At 42.9% G+C, this 19,389-nt stretch overlaps 3 protein-coding genes across 3 annotated transcripts; 1 reads left to right on the top strand and 2 right to left on the bottom strand.

Annotated features, from left to right (window-relative positions):
* Positions 1-101: 101 nt before the first annotated feature.
* On the bottom strand, positions 102-6,137 carry cd164l2 (CD164 sialomucin-like 2). Its single transcript, XM_051066476.1, has 6 exons — positions 3,287-6,137; positions 2,753-2,839; positions 2,441-2,533; positions 2,312-2,353; positions 1,876-2,035; positions 102-1,622 (listed from the first exon to the last, which is right to left on the bottom strand). The coding sequence occupies exons 1-6, from the start codon at positions 3,570-3,572 to the stop codon at positions 1,607-1,609; spliced, it is 684 nt and encodes a 227-aa protein (XP_050922433.1). The 5' UTR covers positions 3,573-6,137; the 3' UTR covers positions 102-1,606.
* Positions 6,138-6,783: 646 nt separating this feature from the next.
* On the top strand, positions 6,784-10,464 carry gpr3 (G protein-coupled receptor 3). Its single transcript, XM_018697561.2, has 2 exons — positions 6,784-7,134; positions 8,440-10,464. Exon 2 carries the CDS (start codon positions 8,469-8,471, stop codon positions 9,459-9,461), a length of 993 nt encoding a protein of 330 aa, XP_018553077.1. The 5' UTR covers positions 6,784-7,134; positions 8,440-8,468; the 3' UTR covers positions 9,462-10,464.
* A 133-nt stretch (positions 10,465-10,597) lies between these two features.
* wasf2 (WASP family member 2) lies at positions 10,598-17,846 on the bottom strand. Its single transcript, XM_018697559.2, has 9 exons — positions 17,696-17,846; positions 16,271-16,434; positions 15,939-16,073; positions 15,662-15,815; positions 14,974-15,091; positions 14,719-14,840; positions 13,735-13,893; positions 12,979-13,478; positions 10,598-12,047 (listed from the first exon to the last, which is right to left on the bottom strand). The coding sequence occupies exons 2-9, from the start codon at positions 16,401-16,403 to the stop codon at positions 11,890-11,892; spliced, it is 1,479 nt and encodes a 492-aa protein (XP_018553075.1). The 5' UTR covers positions 16,404-16,434; positions 17,696-17,846; the 3' UTR covers positions 10,598-11,889.
* Positions 17,847-19,389: the final 1,543 nt, after the last annotated feature.

A 19,389-nucleotide genomic window follows, 5' to 3' on the forward strand; every position in this document is an offset into this window, starting at 1 on the left:
GATAAAATAGCCAGCAGCACATGAAACCAGCCTCAACTTTAGTGTGGTAATGTGTGTGTGTGCTGGACTTTCCCTTCTCTCACTGTAAGTGTGTGTGTGTGTGTGTGTGTGTGTGTGTAGGGGGAGGGTGAGTTTAGAGTGAAAAAACAGACCTGTATTCAGTCCTGTCTTTTGTCAACAGATTTGGACAACAGCCACAGTCTGCCCAGTTGGGGAAGCTTTTTTGTGTGGGCTTATTCAAGCCTGTAGGTTCTGGCTCAGGCAGCGACTGGTGCGTCCAAGCCCAGCCATCCTGCTGCTCCCCCTAAAGGCCTCCGTCAGTTCCTCTGTTCCTGCTGCATGCTGGGATACATACTGACAACCACTAAGGACTGATAGGTGATTGTTAACTGCACATGTCTCAGGTCACACCCAAATTACAATTGAATCAGTTCACTCGCAAATACACACTCAGCACCTATTATACAGTCTTTTACAGTGATTAGCTGGTACCAACTACACACACACACACACACACACACACTGAGAGAAACAGGTATTTACTATTGGTTTAATCAGAGCCTTGTTAGACAGTTTTCATTCTAATGGCGTCACAAAAAAAAATCCAAACATCTCAAAATAACTAAACTAACCAGTATTAACATGAGTAAACAGGGTCACACCACATCTCTTTGAACTGTTATTGAAGCGTTAGTATCATATAAATATGAGCAATTGAAACTGAGATTTCCTACATGAAAATCAATTTATAAAAAAAAAAGACTCCAAGCTTTTGACAATTCAAAACAAAAACACGCAAACCAAAGTAGTGTAGTGCTGGAAGCCATATTGTAGGTCTGTCACTTCAGTTAAGCCTTAGATGTTAGATTATAAAGTGCCATTTTCTATGGTCCCAAAAGAGGAGTTCTCAAGATGGCTCCTTAGTGCCCCCAGACAAACCTCTCTGTTTCACTCACTAGAGGTTAATACATAAAATAAATATATAAGATACATATATATCAAGACTTTAATTTTTTTGTTTCAATAAAATACCAGAAAGTTTTTGCAATGCAATTTGACATACAGAAGTATTCCTACATGATCAACAAAATCCAGTTCCAGAGTCTCATATTGGTCTATTTTAGTGTTCTGGAAAAAAGTTCAAAATGCCTGTAATGACCTTGTCTGACCTACTGTCTACATGGGATTATATCAGCCTTTCCCATAACTGCTCTGTACTGTTTACACAGTTCAAACTGCTCATTTGATACAGCCAGTTACTTGTTGTTTGCGAGAGCACAAACCTTTAACTAGTTAAATCAGTTCTGATGAGGATTTGTGTTGAGTTTTGTAGATAATCGCTGAAACAGTCAGAGCCATCTTTGTTTCTCATCTGTGTGATAATAACAGCCAAAATTTCTCTGGAATATAAATATGGTGCTATGCAGTAATCTGAGAAAAATATCCTATAATAAACACACCCAACCCTCAGGGAGACACATGGGGACAAAACCAAAAATGACTGGGGCTCAGAAAAAAGAAAAAAAAATTATTGTCGTCACAAGCTGATGAGTCACTGCTCTGCTGTCCTCCACTCTCATCTGCTTGTCCTTCACACATCTTGTCTTCATTGTGGCTGCTCTCTGTGTGAAGTCAGACACATTATATGGACAAATGAGGATAGCAATTACAATCGAAAAACAATCTAAAGGGATGTTTAAGGTGAATCGCCTTGGTCCTTGAATGCTGTTGATCACTCTTGCCACTAGAGGCTGCTGTTGCAGCAACACATAACCACTTCACACAGTGACACAAACATAATTTACATGCACATACTTAAACTGGTACAGTCTCGCTAAATTCTCTGCTCTATAACACCTACATGCACAAACTCACATGGGGTCATAGCTGCTCTGCTCTTTGGATTTGAGGAAGCGCATGGCAAAGAAGCCACCTGCCTGCAGACACAGCACCAGTATGATGCCTCCGATGAAGCTGGACATGTCAAACTTGGCCTGGGAGAATTCTGGGGATGATTTGGTGCTGCTGCCATCACCTGGAGGAAAAGTATTTAATGGGTTTAATGGGGGCAATTACATGAAAGCAAGGTAGGGTGGGAAGAGAGGAGAGCGTCGCGTCAGCAATGGAGATTTTTACTGGTGGAAATGACTGAGTGAGCGGCGCTGGGGAACATTTTACTCAGCTCTTATGGGAATAATAATTGTCTGACGCAAGAGAAAAGAGGAGGGGTGTGTGTGTGTGTGTGTGTGTGTGTGGTGTGTGTGTGTGTGTGTGTGTGTTGGGATGCTGGCGCAGAGCTGGCACACTTTACCTGAGTCACCTTGACCTCCTCCATCAGCTACAGTCTCCACAACTGGGAAATGAAACATGCAAGAGAGATGAGTGTCACTGAGGGCAGCAGAGAAATGATTTGTTCACTTCAGAGGGAATTGTTTGCTACCTGTGCACAGTTCAGACACTCTGGTCCAGCTACAGTTCATGCCGTTGTCTGCTGAGTCCCCCTGATCAGTCATACACCTGCCTGTATCATTACCTGAAACAGAGCGAACAAGCATTTTAGTGTGTGTGTGTGTGTGTGTGTTTAAGTGTGTGTATTTGTGTCGTGTGCATTCCTGGCATACTAAATAATTCAAACATCGTGTACAAACCACGGAGGCTTATGTTACAGAAGCTGTGATGATTGAATTACTATCATAGGTCACAGGTGTTTTGTGTGTGTGTGTGTGTGTATGAGCGCATATGGGCACCTTACCATCTGGACAAAGCCTCCAGACACAGCCTGTCAGGTTGAGCATGGAGTCACCAACACACAGGTCACATGACTCTGCTTGAGAACAATCTGTAGCAACAGAAAAAAAACTGGCAGTCAATGGGAAGTGCCAATCAATACCAACTTAGTGGCCGACGTACAATTATCTTCCCACTGAAACATTTTGTTGTGTAATTATGTCTCACCAGTCTGGACAGTGTCAAAATAGACAAAAGTGAGTGGGCAAGAGACAGGAGTCGTGCCAAAGACAGGATGGTAGATTCTCATTCGCCTCTCACAATTTTACTTCACTTCACTTCTCAATTTATGCAAAAATACTGGAAAACATGCCATCTTCCAAATGAATTAGAGGAGATAATTTATCATGGAAAGACCGAAATGAGGCCCTGGTGGCGTCAAAGAAAGGAGACACTAGATGGAAAGTGTAGAAAGGCACTAACAGGTTTCTCTCAAGACAGAAACACTCTGAAACAGTCATACAGTAACGAAAATATTTGATATGGATGCCCCCCCTACCTGACTGTAAGTACACAGCGGGCACCACTGCTAGAAGCAGCAGTGTGGAACATAGGACCTTAAGTACCAATTGCTGCATCCTGAAAGCCACAGAGCACCAACACCTGCAAAAGACAGCTGGAAACGTTGGTGATTTGAGTTGAATTTCTATCAACAAAAAAGTTAATAAAATGCCTTGGTGAGTCCTGTAAAAGGGTATCCAATGGCTGTAGATAGAGATACAGCTCCTGGTTAGGATGTAGAGAGAAAGAGAGAAAGACAGAGGACACAGGGATCTGTGTAACATGAGCGACACCCAAACTTGGTTTCCTGGCAACCAATTGGCCCACCTCAACCCTCCTGAAATACACACCAGCTTTGGACGGACTGACACCTGTTTACCTCAGCAGGCAGCGCAGACACACACGTTTGCATTTACATCTATGTCCTTACATACAGCTCATGTTTAAGTTAGTGCACATGTTTGCACTAAAGCCATCAGGTGCATCTTTAGCAATATTTTATACTTTTCTATCAATCATTTTGATGGGTGTTTATTCTAGGAGTATGGTTCCCAGCCTGATGAAACACCAGGAGATCAAAGTTTTTGCAATCTATCCCCTAGGGACTGTCTGTGCCAAATTTAATGACGATCCATCCAATAATTGTTATATTTATATTATTTAAGATCAAACTGGTGGACTGAGTGACACACCAACATTTCAAGCCACACTGCTACCATGGCTAAAAATGTACTCCTATTACAAAATACTTTATTTTTTCTGACTTTTTTCTTTTTTCTTGTCATATACTGTTGTAAGGTCACTAGGCCTCTACATACCTTTACAATTAAACAACCCAAAAAAGAAAAATCACTCATTAACCAAACTAATCAGAACCAGTAAGAACTAATTTCTCCAAAAAGTCAAACAAAGATCATTAACAGGAGTCCACTGTGAAAAGGTCTGATTTAGACAGTTTATCAGCACTATCAGGGTTCTCATTTTGATTAGGGATGTGTCATTAATATGTGTATCAAGTGGTCCAAACCAGTTAAGACAGCTCTAAATATACTGTAGGTGCGAATGATTATAAAACACACAGTGACGTTAGTCGTGTCAGAGCCCATGCAACTATGTGCAGTCCACAGCCTGTACGTCAACAGTCTATTGTCACCTCAAATGTGTCACTGACTGTGATGAAGTGCTGCCCTAATCACATGTCAGCGCTGTCAAACAGAGTTGATCTGCTAATGTGAAACAGCTCAGAGAAGGTTTTTCAGTCTATATATGTGGCAAGGTGCTGACTAATTACTGCAAAACTCCTCAGTAGCTGTAGCTTAGAAGCTTAGATAAAAATGAGAGAGCTGACCTTGAGTCGAAGTTATAGTGTTATACAAGCACAAATGTGCATACTGTGTTTAGCAACAGTCCCAGTTTTCTCAGTAAATTAATGTTTGGAAGTTTGGGTCGGTAATAATAGTGTGGAAATTTGAATGCAAAGGGGGCTCCGGGTGCCCTGGTTAGAAAAGGGTCCATGACTTGTCTTATAGCCATGCTCCTGCACACATGCATGCATCCAGCAGTATACGTAAGGCAGTTCAAAGAGTCTCTTTGTCATTCACTGAGTCATCCCCGGGACCTAGCTCTCAGAAGTCAGGTGCATCAACCAATTGAGCCCAGCATCACGACACACTTTTCATCTTTATGCTGTGAATTCCACCACCACCACCATCCATCATCATCATCATCATCATCATCACCACCTCCTCCACTCACACCGACGTGGCTCATGTACTCCCACATCTCATACTGTACTGCTCTCTCTCACACATTGTCTGGGTAGAGCTGTGGAGATCCACAGGGTGCCTGGATTGTGTGTTGGCGTGATTAATAATAAAACAAAAACACACACACACATACATACAAAGGGATACTCCGCAGTCCTGTTAAACACGATTTCCTCCTCCACTGTTGTTCCCACTGTTGGCAAAAATCGATACACCAGCGACAAACGAGTGGATAATGGTGCAATACTATACTTATAGTATTAGTACAAATGCACATGTACAGTATGTGAACTAACTGAATAAAAGACGTGAGTCTGAGGTGAAAAAATACGAATCCATCACAGTTTAGTGTTTTAAATGGGGAAATCTGAATATTATTATGATTATGTATAAAACCTGGATATTCCACAGGTGATATTCCGTATAATATTCCTTAAATATAGCTTTCATGTGATACCAGTAAATGCTGTCCTAAAATATAAGCCTTACACATTATGCTTTTCTAGTGGTTTTATCAAATTTGTCTTGAAAAATGGGATGTGAAGTGAAGTGGGTTTTCAGGTAAGAAAAAAAAAAAAGTGGAATGCTGCAGAAATGTGGAGACGCTCCTTAATGCAGACTTCCCTTTGAAGCTGCCAAGTGTTGCACTTCAGACCCGCTCGGTGACGTAGCGGGGGTTTATCGGCAGGAAGTGTGTCCTAATATGGCTCGAGCAGGACGAGATTCCCCGAGTTGGTGCATTGATATGCGCGACCACGTAGACAGCAGCTCAGCTCGTCCCACTGCAACACCCACACTCTCTATCAAACCGGGGAAGCCATCATGAATCCCCCCCTCGGCTGCTATTATGTTACTGTCGGAGGGCAGGGGCTCGCCTAAATCAAAAGACAAATCAATACATGAGATAACAAGCAATAACAAATATAATTGTTGGTTTTGTCTGAGCGCAGGAAACCCCTCACCACCCACAGTAAATCACAGATCTTCCTGTATCTTATTGCACCCATATAAGCACTGACCTATAAGATTTCTAAAGGAATTCAGGGCTATTAGATCACATGTGTGAAGCTTTTAATGTCCAGTTTTAATAGGTGGAGTCAGGGAGGTGTTTGTTTAAGTCTGTGGTTAATTTTGAGGCTGTTGTTCATGCAGATGTTGTATTAGAATAAATTATTAGGCTACGTGTAGGCTATTGTTTCTGTATATGCATGAATTCATTTCCCATGCACTAGTATGACACCAAACGTACCACTAATAATAGTAATAATAATATGCAAGAATAGTCATAGCTGAGCTTTTGGTAAGGAAAGGGATAATTATATCTCATTTTAAGCAAAATTGTCCCTCATTCGGTCATTTGGGGGGATAGTTTTCACTTGACACACAGACTGTTGTTGCTCTGCAGGACATCTCCCCATGAGTCATCCTGATGCGTTTCAGCACCGTGGACAGCGCCAGCCCCCGAGCTCCGTCCCCACCACAGCTCCACACCTCTGAGCCCTGCCCAGCACAAAACAATATCCTCTCATTCAACCAGGCCCCTGGGTCTGATTGAGAAAATGTGTTGGACGGGGTGGGAGGTGGGGGCTGGGGGTGCGCGCATTGGCGGTGATTATTTACAAGAAATGAGAGCGGGAGTGAACCGCAGTGGGAGGGGCTACAGAGATGCCGCATTTTTCTGAATGAAATTACTCCATATACACCCCCCCCCCTCCCTGCTCTACCCGCATCCTCAGCGCCGGGTCCCTGATTGGTCGAGCCTCCCAGTCGCTGACGTCAGACGAGCTCTCTTGTGGCTGAGTCCGCGCGCAAGAGCATCCATTCTGCCTCCCATAAGCGCTCCGGAGACACTGAAGAAAAGGAGATGCGAGAGACACCAAGTGAGAGTTTGGCATAACTTTGATGAAGACGGGAGTTCACGGGAGCAGCAAACACGGGGACTGTCCTCCTTATTTAAACTGGTGCCGAGCAGCACAGAGGGACAGCAGCATCACCTCATCTCCATCATCTGGCTTGGATCTTATAAGAGAACAAATCTGTTGAGCTCCTGCAAAGGAAATCACGGAATCGTGTTAATAAGGTAAGATGAATACTCGTAATGTATGTATATACAGTACAGTATGTGTGCCTGTGCGGTGCGCGCGTGATCATGTGTGCGTGCATGTTTTGGGGACATCCTCTGTGGTGCAGTGAACCTGCAACTGTGTTATACAAGAGGGTCCTCCGCACTAGGAGGTGGGATATACCTCCTCACTCCAAGAGGGAGGAGGATGAAAGACTCCTCGTGTGGCAAAGAAAAAACCCTTCCTCCTGTATGCGCAAAAATAATCTTAAAATAACATTCATGTATTACAGTAACGATGTGGTATTTCCCCTCAGTCGGCATGCAGTACATTTTGACATGTAATACAGAACAAGAAGATAACATACCAGAGAGCACAAGCATCTTGTAATAGATTCCTTAAATACCCTAATTATAGTCTAATTAATTGTGCAGGCGTTCTTATTCCAGATATGCAGCAGTGCCTGGTACATTTAGAATCTACCCGAGGTTTACACAGTGTTATCGCTGAACATAATGTTTGGACATTAACAAGAGGGAAACCTCAGGGAGTAGCTCCTAAAATAAATCTGGAAATGAGTTTACAGATATTTACACTGTTAGGTCCTGAAATGTGTGCAGGATGAAACCAAGAGCGGGCAGTGAAAGGAACGAGACGCCCGGAAGATAAAAGCTGTGTTAGTGATAGTTTAATCGATGATCGCCTAATGATGCATTAATGCTTTGGTAACTCCATCTGTCGCGTTGGCTTAAGTAGACATATTGATTAACTTTGCGTGACTTCCCGCAAGACTACAGCCGGAGACGTCACTGGCATTTCAAACCCAGCAGTATAAGCCTCCTGAAAAAAAGAAAGAAAAAAAAAATGAGAGTGTTTGTCATTTGTATTAGTTTATATCATATTTTTTCATTGCACTGTATGGGCTGTGTTTTGTGGCTTACTAGACAAATCAGTCAGTGTTTTATGTTACGTATCTGTCCCAATACTTACAAACTATTTTTTAAGAATGATTAAGATTCATGATTAAGAAAAACAATACAATAGGACAATAAAAGAATCTGAATGATAGGACCAAGAAAACTACAAAACACTTAATGCACTAATAGTGTTGATCTGTTTTATATAGCTGCATTACATAACAAGAGTAGGGGATCATTAGTGCTCTATCACCCCATTAAGTCCTCTTCTGCCTGATGCCACATCCGGCCTGCAGCAGCTTCACAGGCTGAAACCACAGCTTCTAGTCAAGAAAAGGCTGTTTAATGGACAAATGGACACATCAGAGCTAATGTCAAACAATCCTGTGCTTTTCTCTCTCTTAGGTTTGTGTTTGTGTGACTGCTGACCAACCATGATCCTGAACGCTTCTGACCTGGGCTGGGATGAGTCCTCAGGTGCAGACCCCTTCTTCCCTGTGGACCAGTTGGATAACTCATCCCCATATGAGGTTCCACCCCTCACAGTGTGGGGCGTGGCCCTGTGTGTTTCAGGAACTCTCATCGCCACTGAAAATGCAATCGTCATCACCACCATCTTGGCCACCCCATCTCTACGCGCCCCTGTCTTCCTGCTGCTGGCTAGCCTTGGACTGGCAGATCTCCTGGCAGGTGTTGCTCTGATCCTTCACTTCCTCTTCCTCTTCTGTGTGGAACCCAGTGATTGGTCAGAATTGCTGACCTCAGGACTGCTGGTGACATCACTCACTGCTTCGCTCTGCAGCCTGATGGGTGTTGCTCTGGACCGATACCTGTCTTTAAGCCACGCCCTCACCTATGGCTCGGGCCAATCGCGTCGCAGAGCTGCCGTCCTCCTGCTGTTGGTCTGGTTGGGTGCATGTGTCATCGGGGCGGGACCAGCGATGGGATGGCACTGTCTTGGAGAGCCAGACTCCTGTTCTGTAGCACGACCTCTGACCCGGACATACCTGTCGCTACTGTGTGGTGGCTTCCTGGTGGTCGTCATGGTAACCCTGCAATTGTACGCTGGGATCTGCCGTGTGGCAAGGCGCCATGCCCACGCCATTGCTACCCAGAGGCACTTCCTCCCAGCCAACCAATCATATGCAAACAAACACGGCAGTGGGAGGGGCTTCTCTCGATTGATCCTGGTCCTGAGTGTGTTCGTGGGGTGCTGGATGCCTTTCTCCCTCTGGGGGCTCCTGGGAGACGCGTCCAGCCCTCCTCTGTACACCTATGCCACCTTGGCTCCAGCAGCGGGCAGCTCCTTGCTGAACCCCATCCTCTACAGTCTGAGAAATAAAGACATTCGCAAGGTGCTGCTCCAGGCCTGCTGCCCCCACAGATACACACACAACACACACATACACTACCCTGTGGATGTGTAGACTGCCAAACATCGCCAGAGTCAAGCCAACACACAATCTATGCTCGACATATCACCGTCTGTGTGCCAAGATACACACACAGCTGCAGTGACTGTCATCCAGATCCAGAACATGAAGCCTCACACCCCCTATCTCTCTCTCTATTGCATACACACACACACACACACTCCCACATACACAGAAGCAGCACTTTTCTGGGAGAAGACGTCCTTCTGCAAATCAGAATGTACTGAACTGTCCTGGCTGGCAGCCATGTTGGAACAGCCCTGCTGTTGCCACAAAGATTAAACGTACTGTCTTGTGTGTACTTTGTGCCTCATCCACAGTCAATTGTAGCTCCACTGGATCCGCAAAATGAAACAATCACAGGGATGTTATAAAAATCCCCACTCATAAAAAGTGGATCTAATGACCATGGGCACTTTAAGATGAAAGAAAGGATGGGTTTTAAATGTAAGCCTGTGACGACATGTGAGATCCAAAGCCCGATTTTATTTACTTGAATGTCTAGAAAACATGGTGTTCTAGATTTTTGAGATTCTATTTTGCACATGCTGTTAAGGCACTTTGAAAGGTTCTGACCATATGTTCGTGTTGCACAACCTTTTTCAAATGAATGAATATTTTATACTGATGAATAAAAAATATGCTTTTTTTCTACTGCGTGATGTCAGCACTCTTCTCTTCGTTGCTGCTGAGGCTTTTAGTGCGTTTGTCCCTCTATAACTCTGACTCTTTAGCTCAATTAGGCACAGACTGCTGCTCTCCGTTGCTGTATCCTGAATTATTTGGTGGCTAAAGCAATCTGCAATGTTACTACCATCACTGTGCATCCACTGCGTCCTCTTTAAATCAACAAAGCAGCCTTAGTATGAGGATGCAGTGATTATGCAAGAGGTTTTTCTCTCCTCCTACTCATTTTTTGACTTTTATCCAGCCGATTCATTTTCACACTCCCTACACAGTCAGCACTGGCCACTGTGAAAAGGTGTCCAGCTCTGACATAAAGGAGGATGAGTCATGAATAAAGCATGAAGGCTTGCCAAGGCTTGACATTCTTGGGAACTTGTTATTTAACACAATGCAGCATTCACGCAATTCAAACATTCCCACAGAGAAGAAGTCTAAACAATCACTGTAATTCACTCTATCTTTATTGAAATAACTAGAATCATTTGGAAATTTAAGGCAGGAGAAGCAGAACTTTGGCTAAGCATGCTGTGCGATTGTGCTTTAACACAGACTTAAAAATAAAAGGCACTTGAAAAATACGTGGTCCACACCAAACATCAGTCAGTTCTACATTTGACTCATTAATGGCAACTGTTAATTTCTTTTGAAGAAGGTGATTAGTGACCACAGTGGATGAGCAAAATAAACCTGCACTGACACTGAAATGCACTATAAAAAAGACACTTATCAGGCAGGAGACAAAAGGCTGCCTCATTCTACACTGAGCACCGATGATTAAAGCATCAGAAAATAGTTCACCCCCAGAGAAGTTTGAAATTAAAAATGGCAGGAAGAAATACAAAACAGAGCTGAGACACAGTACAAAATACATGATGTTTGTGCTAAATGTCTGCATATGTTCTGTATGGTGATCTCATCAAACACCCCAGGTGTCTGACAATACTTCCCCTATCGCACTGAATAATTCATTCATCAGTTTGTTTATAAGACACAACCAGGTCTCATCCACAAGTCAATTGTTCCCATGACAACCACAGAAAAAGAAGACTGAATATAAAAGTGAGGGGAAGAAAAGTGACAGTAAAACTGTGCTTTTAAAGGGATTTAAAGAGGACTGCATCTTTAGTAGATATGAATCGATATGTAATATAAATTTTACATCTATATCATATAATCTATTAATGAAGGAGAATGTTTTGACATCAACACCTTGCGTCTTTCCACTGAGTACATACAAATACTGTGAACAGAAGAGGCTGCCTGCCTGTGTGTGTGTGCTCCCTCTCTATTATCCTTTGCCACGATACACTAAAGCAGATAAAATCAGGCACTTGGCCTGCAGCAAAGGGCACCTGATTCTACCAGACACTAAGATAAGGACAGGGGCAATGGGTTTACGCACAGACTCAGCAGAGAGACGTGCATCACATCACATAACACTCTCATATCAATAACAGTGGTGTGTCATCCAGTGAAAGCAATGGCAAAACTGGGGCACAACTGTGCGGGCTCAGGCTCATCTTCAGATTTTGCACCATCTGAATCATTTTTGGATAAATAGAAAGAAATGAGCCAAGGAATGTGATTAGTAATAGGTCACGTGTGGTCTCAAACTGTCTTACTCACACACACAGACAGAACATGGACCTCCGATCCACCGGTACTTAAGAATGTATTCTGTTTTAGGGCTGAGGAGAGATACGAAGGTGGTAGTGAAGGTGAACAGGGATGATGATCAGTCGGACCACTCGTCGTCGTCGAACTCTGAAGAGTCATCCTCACTGTCACTGCACTCTACGGCAATACGACGGGACAAGATGGCGGCCACGTCGTTTCCAAAGTGATCCCGCTTTTCCTGCTCCCGCTGTGCCTCCACCTTCCGGAGGTTGAAACCTAAAAGGGAGTTAGACATTTAGAATGAGTGCATGCCTGGACAACATCTACATAGTCTTTAAGCAGCATTCTGTCATTCTAGCCACAGACACACTGTTAAATATCAATGTACAAAGATGACAGTTAAAAGATAAATCACTATGCTACATCTTGCGTTAATGAGGCAGCTCATAGGTGGGTGATCTCTCTTCTTCTTCCTAGCGCTATTCTTCATGTATACTGATGAACAGTTTGCATGTAATAAAAGCTGTAATTTAAAACAAAGGTATGTTTTCTACCTAACCAGTGGTAGGAGATGTAATCACACACAATCATCCTTTATATTTAGAGAAAAGTACTACCAACATGTAAAAATACTTCATTACAAGTTCTACCCTGTAGAGTTTTTGGCCACCAGGGGCGCTATGGAGCCATGTTTTTACAAGTGGGTGTCTGCTTTTGTTTGATATACACATTCCATCTGAAAGTTTCATGCTATTTCAGTCATCAACGGCTAGCCGCAGTAACACGCCAGGAAACACAGTGTGCATTAGTAAAGGTAAAGAATAAGAAGATGTAAACAATCCAGGATTTTCTTTCTTTCTTTTTTTTTTTTTTTAAATCCACACACAAATGTTTTAAAGGAAAAGCATTTGACAAGTTTGTTGAGTCTCAAGAGTACACACAATGTGTTTTGATCACCAAAACTGAATGCAAACATAACTTAGTCTATAAGAAAACTCAAAACCTAAAAGTACCAATAATCTAGAATAGTTCTCTGTCCATTTATTATATATTATATAGGTTTATTATTATCTAATGTTATAGCCAGTTTAAATAGAGCTAATTTCAGCTATTCTGTTGGGTAGTTTGATTTACTGTGTAATAACAATGCATTGCATTTTACATGGTCAATATGGTCAATCAGCTATCAGCACATAATCCACTTTACCTTGTCGGATGGCCTGCAGCAGGTCACTGCGAGCGTCACCCTCTGGTTCTGGCGCCGGCTGCGGTTTGGGAGCAGAGCTGGGTGCTGACCCACCACCAGAGGGGGGTGGGGGAGCAGAGTTATTAAAGGCGGGGGGAGGAGGCCCAGGGGGAGGTGGTGGAGGAGGAGGCGGTGGAGGACCAGCACCTGGAGGCATGGGTGGCGGAGGAGGAGGAGAAACAGTGGACATAGTAGGTGGAGGAGGGGGAGCAGGTGGGGAGGGATAGGCAGAGGGAGAGGAGGAGAGAGGGGGAGGTGAAGGCGGGGCATCAAAGCCAGGGGGAGGTGGGGGGACCCCAAAACCAGAGGGTGGAGGAGGGGGAGGAGGTGCGGGGGGAGGGGCAAGGTTGGGGCGGGAGTTGGGAGGAGAGGAGGCCATGGGGGGAGCAGGAGGTGGGTGGGATGGACTGAGCACGCTGACACGCTTCTGGGTTGGCGCTCCGTACTGTCCATCATTGTACCTGTAAGTGGCAGAGCTGAAGTTAGAGATAAAAGGAAAATGTGACCCTTCATTTCCCTGTTTTTACCCTGAATTTCTTCAGCTACAACCTCAGCAGCTCATGTTCACAAAAAAAAATAAATAAATCACAGAAAGTGAACAATGGGTGTACAATCCCTATAATCTTGAGAGAACATGTATTGGACATTCACTACACGTTAGAAGGGGTGGCAGCGTGTTGGCCATATGTGTGGGCTTACATGTATGATGCTACTTACGCCATGTCTGGAGGTGGAGGAGGCAGGAAGTCATCAGAGCCAGGCATGGAGAGAGGGGAGCTAGGATCGTAAGCATAGGAGCCAGTACTCTGCTCAAGGCCTTCAGAAGTGAAGCCCTCTCCAGACCCAATACTCCCATTCAGACCCTCAGAAGAATTCCTTAAAATAAATTCAAACCATCACTGAATCTCTGAAACACGATAAACAACACCTGACATTTACAACCTTAATTAGAAGTTGTTGGTCATGTATTGTTTGATTATGAGCATTTATAATGAAACATTTAAAGAGGAAGTATCATGAATGCTTTTAAAGCAGCAGACACAAATAGCACTCCTGTCACTTGTGGTGACTGGTTCACACAGCTATCAAAAATAACAAGCACAGAAAGTGCAGAAGTGCAAAGAGAATGGCTTGTCCTTCAATGTAATGTTTTTTACTCATCAGGTCTGGCATGTGCATTAAAAACATGCCAGAGGATGACATAGTACAATCAAGTTTGAAAACGGATCAAACACTGTGGCTCATACAGCCAGAGAAAAGTAGGAATAAATAATATACAGCAGAAAAAAAAACTAAAACACTCATTCTAGTCAACTCTATCAACTGACTCTGGATTTGTGCTTTCGCTCTGATAATGCATTACAGTCTATTTTACATGTTTACAACCCTACGGCCTAGAGTGACTCACACATTTGTTTACTGCAGTCTGCCAATGACAGCCAGCTCTACACCCAACCCCCTGAGAACATTTTCGGACAGGACATACCACCCATATCACTGCGAACAGATTGACTGATAAGAAAAGGGAGAGAGGGGTTTGCCATGTGAGTACCCATTCTGTACTTTTACTGTGTTAACTAGACAGAGAAATAATGAAGTCATGTCATTAATCTCTGCTGTAATGCACTCTAAAGCCTCTTGGGTCTGTGGGTGACCACAACTCTGAGACGTCAACTCACTTCAGTCAGTTTTTCAACTTACATCATTTCATTCTTTGGCACCACAAATTCCTCTCCCATCTTACGGCGTTCCCATTCCTCCTTCCTGGTCTTGATCTTTCGAGGATTGAGTGTTCGTTGGTTCAGATGGTCTTTCTTCTCCCTCTACTCAGAAAGGAGACAGTGATTAAAAAAACAGTTAGATGAGCGTTGGATCTAAATTTTATTTGATGTAACCTGCTTGATTCAACTCAGTGACTCATGCTTTTGTATGTATGAGCGTGTTTCTGCGTCTCACTCTGTGCTTGCGTTTCTCCTTCATGATGTCCTTGGTGTCCTGCAGCATCTTCTCCTTCCACAGGTCGAAGAAGTAGGAAGGATCAGTGTAAAACTTCAGGGCCTCCTTCCCATCCTCCCTGCAGACGACCATTTACAACCATTATAATTGCATGTGGGTATCAGTTACACTTCATGTCATCTTACATCTTTATCTGCCCTATGTGTCAGTGCATTAACAAGTCATTACACTTCCCTTTTCAGCTTAACATAAGAGATCTTTAGAAGAAACAACTTTCCTTTGTCACATCCACAGTAGGTACTATGTGTGCTAGAACTGTCATGGGAAAATTATCACCACATTCACATTCAAAATAGTCACACAGAGTCTTTGTATGTTTGGACAAGATACAAATCTCACTCTGCTTATCACTGAAGACTGAGACAAACACACAAAATTATAGTCTAGCCACAATTTGAGATCCACTCTTTGATGACATTTGAATGCATATGCATCAGAGAGGTGGGTTTTAATAATGCATGTTCATGGCACAGTCATGACAATAATAACAGCATGTATGTGGGTGTTTCCATATGCGAACACATGCAAACACGTGCATGCACATGGCCTTACTATTCCCTACATGCTGAGCTCCAGTGAATGAGTGAGTGAGTCCTGGATGTGTATTTCTGTGTCTGCTGAGTCTTACCGGTATTGACTGAGCTGGTTGAGCGGTGGAGGCGGATCACAGGTCGTGTAGGTGTCTTGTACAGGCAGTGGCAGAGACGGCCTGGTGAACAGCTGCTGATCCTGAGTCACGCTGCTACGGAAAGCCTTACGAGTAGTGATGGCCTGGAGAGAGACTGATAGAAACAGAGACAATATTACTGAATATTTACTGTTATATTTAGCTGTATTCAAACCAATGAACTACTTTAGCACTAACACAATAAGTAATCGTGACAATAACATGTGGGAGCACTTACCCTCCTCTTCTTTGGGGTCCAGCTGTGTGACTTTAACCTGCAGACGATCAACTCTTTCTCCAAGTGTATTAACTCTGAGGGCAAATGCTCCAGCCTGGACAAACAGCTCCCCAAACACATCCTCCGCATACTTACCTACAAACACGCAGAAACACGTGAGTTTATGATTTGTACAGATGAAAGTATTTGTCTCATACATGCACAATATACTGTATACATATTTATCATTCATATCTACATAAACATGTCAGGGTCATCTGCCACGTGTTATGAATCATTCACACCATATGCTAATGACCAACACATTCACACCCAACACAGCGAACACTCACTGAGGCTGCCGAGCTGGCGGATGATGTTGGCCAGGCTGATATTGGTGACACATTCCAGCTCACTGCGGATGTTGGAGGGGATGGTCTGGCGACACACATGCCGCGGCTCTATATTCCTCGTCACCAAAGGCATGATGGGGTGTGGTGGGTAGGGGAGCCCAACCCTGATGAGGAAAAGAAGGAAGGTCAATCATGACAAAGATACAGAAACATTAAGAAACTATGGCACGCCACTGAGGCACTGATGTGGGAGATGTATTATTATATATTACTATATATTACATGCATCTGTGGTTATTTGCTTTTTTATATTCTGTATTATTCTAAAATAAATATATTTTGGTTCACTGGTTTATGACAAATTCTAAATTTAAAACTGATCAAAAAATAATAAGCAGATTACTTGATGATGAAAATAATTGTTACTTGTATCCCTAAATAAGTCACATAGTCATGTGACACACAGCATATAAATAAACACAGAGCCAGACAGAGCTAAAGCAGAAGCAAAACTAAAGCTTTGCTCCACTCAGCAAAGATCCAAAATACACCCAGCTCACGGCAATGAAACTGGGAAACTTCAGATAAAAAGATGGGGAAAGTAGGTGGACTAATAATTCTGCACCATTCTGCTTACAGTAGAGTAAATATTTCAACTGATACTGAGCAAGTTACAGTCAGTGTGTACTCAAGTGTGTCAACTCTCCACAAAAAGCAGTAAGACAGTGCCATATGAAATCTGTTCAGAAAATGCCAGCTCCCACAGGCGCTCAGAGACTTGCAGTGACTGCAGACTCTGCAGAGTGTAGCTTACTGTTACTGTAAGTATACCCTGCAGTGCTTCCTATTCCCCATTTCGGTTGCTTAATTACAAGTTTTTCATGTTAACGTTGGGGCTTCTGAGAAGAGCGAAGTCATGATACAAGTGTTCCTCAGTGGATACAAATGGCTGCACTTCTTCCCGAGTTGACAGCCGCATTGTTGTGCTTTATTAACAAACTGAGCATCGTTTAAATGTCAGGCTTATGACTGTCTTCATGAAAAGTACGCCTTGTTTCAGCTGTATCCAGCTGAAATAGACCCGGGCTGTGTGGTCTGTGGTATGCTGGGCTGTAACTTACAGTCAACCGCTCTCTGTCACACTGACAAGCCGAAATTAGTCAGGTTTCACTGTCTAGAAGTTTAATATCTTGGATACGCTGTGAACTTACTCCCAAATAAGTAGCTACAGGATAAAAAGTTGGAAACGTAACACTTTTGCACCAACAACATTAGCTATGAGCTAAAATGTAACTTGGGATCTCGGCCTTGTCAGAGCAGGAAGTAACTTGTAGCCGCCTCTTATCTCGAAGGAACAGCCAAACAAAAGTAAAGTTACGTTTTTTGCTTTATGAAAACAACACCGACTAAATGTACTTTTCTTACCGTCAAAAGTGGCAACCGTAAGCTCTCCTTATTCAGCGGTTGTTGTTCTATCTCAAGATTTCCACAAGAAATGTTAAGCCGTGCAGTATGCGGACGAGCGAAACAGATTCACCGAAGTCCCGCAGTTGCGAACTTCTGGTTGGTCGAGCAACTAAGTTCCTCAAAGCTGATTGGCTGCTGAGCCTGTCGGCCGTTTCTGATGTGTACAGGATGTGGAAATTTCAACGTAAAAAGCGCAACTCCACCCTTACTAGTGGCAAACATCTGTGCGTAATTTGCGTAACGAAGGGTGGAGGCAGGAGCGCACATTCCTACGTGCGCTTCAGCGAGTTGGAACGAGTCCGAGGAATGACTGGCATTGGCCTTTATGAATAAGACCTCACTGTGGAGAAAAGCACTTAAGAGGATAAATAGCTGTCCTGTGAACCTCACCGGGTGAGTGTTAAGTGCATCCTTTACCTAAGTTTAGCCCAGGAAAACTGGAAGTACACACGGTTTATGGTAGAATCAAGTAAAGATTAAATCATTTATTAAGTGGCCTAGAACCTATGACCGTGTGGAAAATGATGTGACAACCTGTTTGCTTGAATGTTGCAATATGTTAACAATTATCAGTCTTTTCTTGCGGTGCAGAGTCAACGTGTAGGCGTATTTGTGTTGAAAAACAGTTAAGCTACTGTTGCAGCCACTTCTTTGATTTCGCTTTATGTCACAAGTACAGAGTACGTTTAAGCGAGCACACAAAGACTGTAATTAAATAACTACACTTAAATGTTATTCAAATATACTTAAGATCATCTTAGGTAATATAACTATATTCATTCATCATTCTTACAGCCCCCTCTATGTCCATCTGTCCAGTTTTCTTATGGAATTAAAACCTGTTGTTACCAGTTATCAGAGGACACACAAAGCAATAGTAAAGGTTTTCTGGCTTTATTTGGGATTTTATTTTGATATAAATGTAAATTTGTTACATGGTTTCATTGTTTTCTTTGTTGTACAGTAATCAGTGCAGTGCAACACATCAGTATAATGAAAGAATTTGCGTTTATCTCACAGTAGGCACAATCAGTCTGAATAAAATTTAAGCTTCTCTTCAATGTAAACAATTATTGCACATAAGAGCATTTTAAGGCCTACAGATGTACACAAATAAACCAAATAATCTGCTCGAGCTACATTATTTGTTGAATTTACATTCAAACTACAGCTGGATCCAATTAATGCAAAACGGGCCAAACTGTATGATAATAATAGGATGTGATAGTGATAAAATCACAGGTTTATGGTTCAATTTTAAAAAAAAATGAAAAAAAAGTACTGCCAGACAGCTGTTGTATAAAGGACAAATTAGGACCCAGTCCAGTATCTGAGAGACAAAACTAAATATGTAAATCTATTAAATAATTTCACTGTTGTCCATTAAAATCATCAAGCCCCTTTCTTGCTCCATATTTGGTGAAATTAGGCAGTATTATGTACAAAAACAACACCTTTTCTCTCTGACAATTGAGTCCTAAAAATGAAGATCCTTTCATCTCCACTAGAGGGAGATGTCATGTTAGGAAATGCCTGATAAGAAAGGGGGGAAAAAGTTCACTGTAAGAAACTCCACCAACTATTTTAAGCCCCCTGTTCTTTTTGTTTGAGGCCATCCACAGTGTCTAGTCATGTGTGTGTGCCTGTGCCCA

Source organism: Lates calcarifer, linkage group LG3 (assembly GCF_001640805.2).
Source record: "Lates calcarifer isolate ASB-BC8 linkage group LG3, TLL_Latcal_v3, whole genome shotgun sequence".
Taxonomy (NCBI): domain Eukaryota; kingdom Metazoa; phylum Chordata; class Actinopteri; family Centropomidae; genus Lates; species Lates calcarifer.

Excerpts from the sequence above, each read along its gene's own strand:
- wasf2 (XM_018697559.2), bottom strand. The coding sequence starts at position 16,403 with ATGCCTTTGGTGACGAGGAATATAGAGCCGCGGCATGTGTGTCGCCAG. Across the intron at positions 16,074-16,270 it reads CCGCCAGCTCGGCAGCCTCA|GTAAGTATGCGGAGGATGTG; the intron begins GTGAGTGTTCGC and ends GCGTGTTTGTAG. Across the intron at positions 13,479-13,734 it reads CCTCCACCTCCAGACATGGC|GTACAATGATGGACAGTACG; the intron begins GTAAGTAGCATC and ends TGCCACTTACAG.
- gpr3 (XM_018697561.2), top strand. The coding sequence starts at position 8,469 with ATGATCCTGAACGCTTCTGACCTGGGCTGGGATGAGTCCTCAGGTGCA.
- cd164l2 (XM_051066476.1), bottom strand. The coding sequence starts at position 3,572 with ATGTTACACAGATCCCTGTGTCCTCTGTCTTTCTCTCTTTCTCTCTAC. Across the intron at positions 2,354-2,440 it reads AGTGTCTGAACTGTGCACAG|TTGTGGAGACTGTAGCTGAT; the intron begins GTAGCAAACAAT and ends TTCATTTCCCAG. Across the intron at positions 2,036-2,311 it reads AGGAGGTCAAGGTGACTCAG|GTGATGGCAGCAGCACCAAA; the intron begins GTAAAGTGTGCC and ends CTTTTCCTCCAG.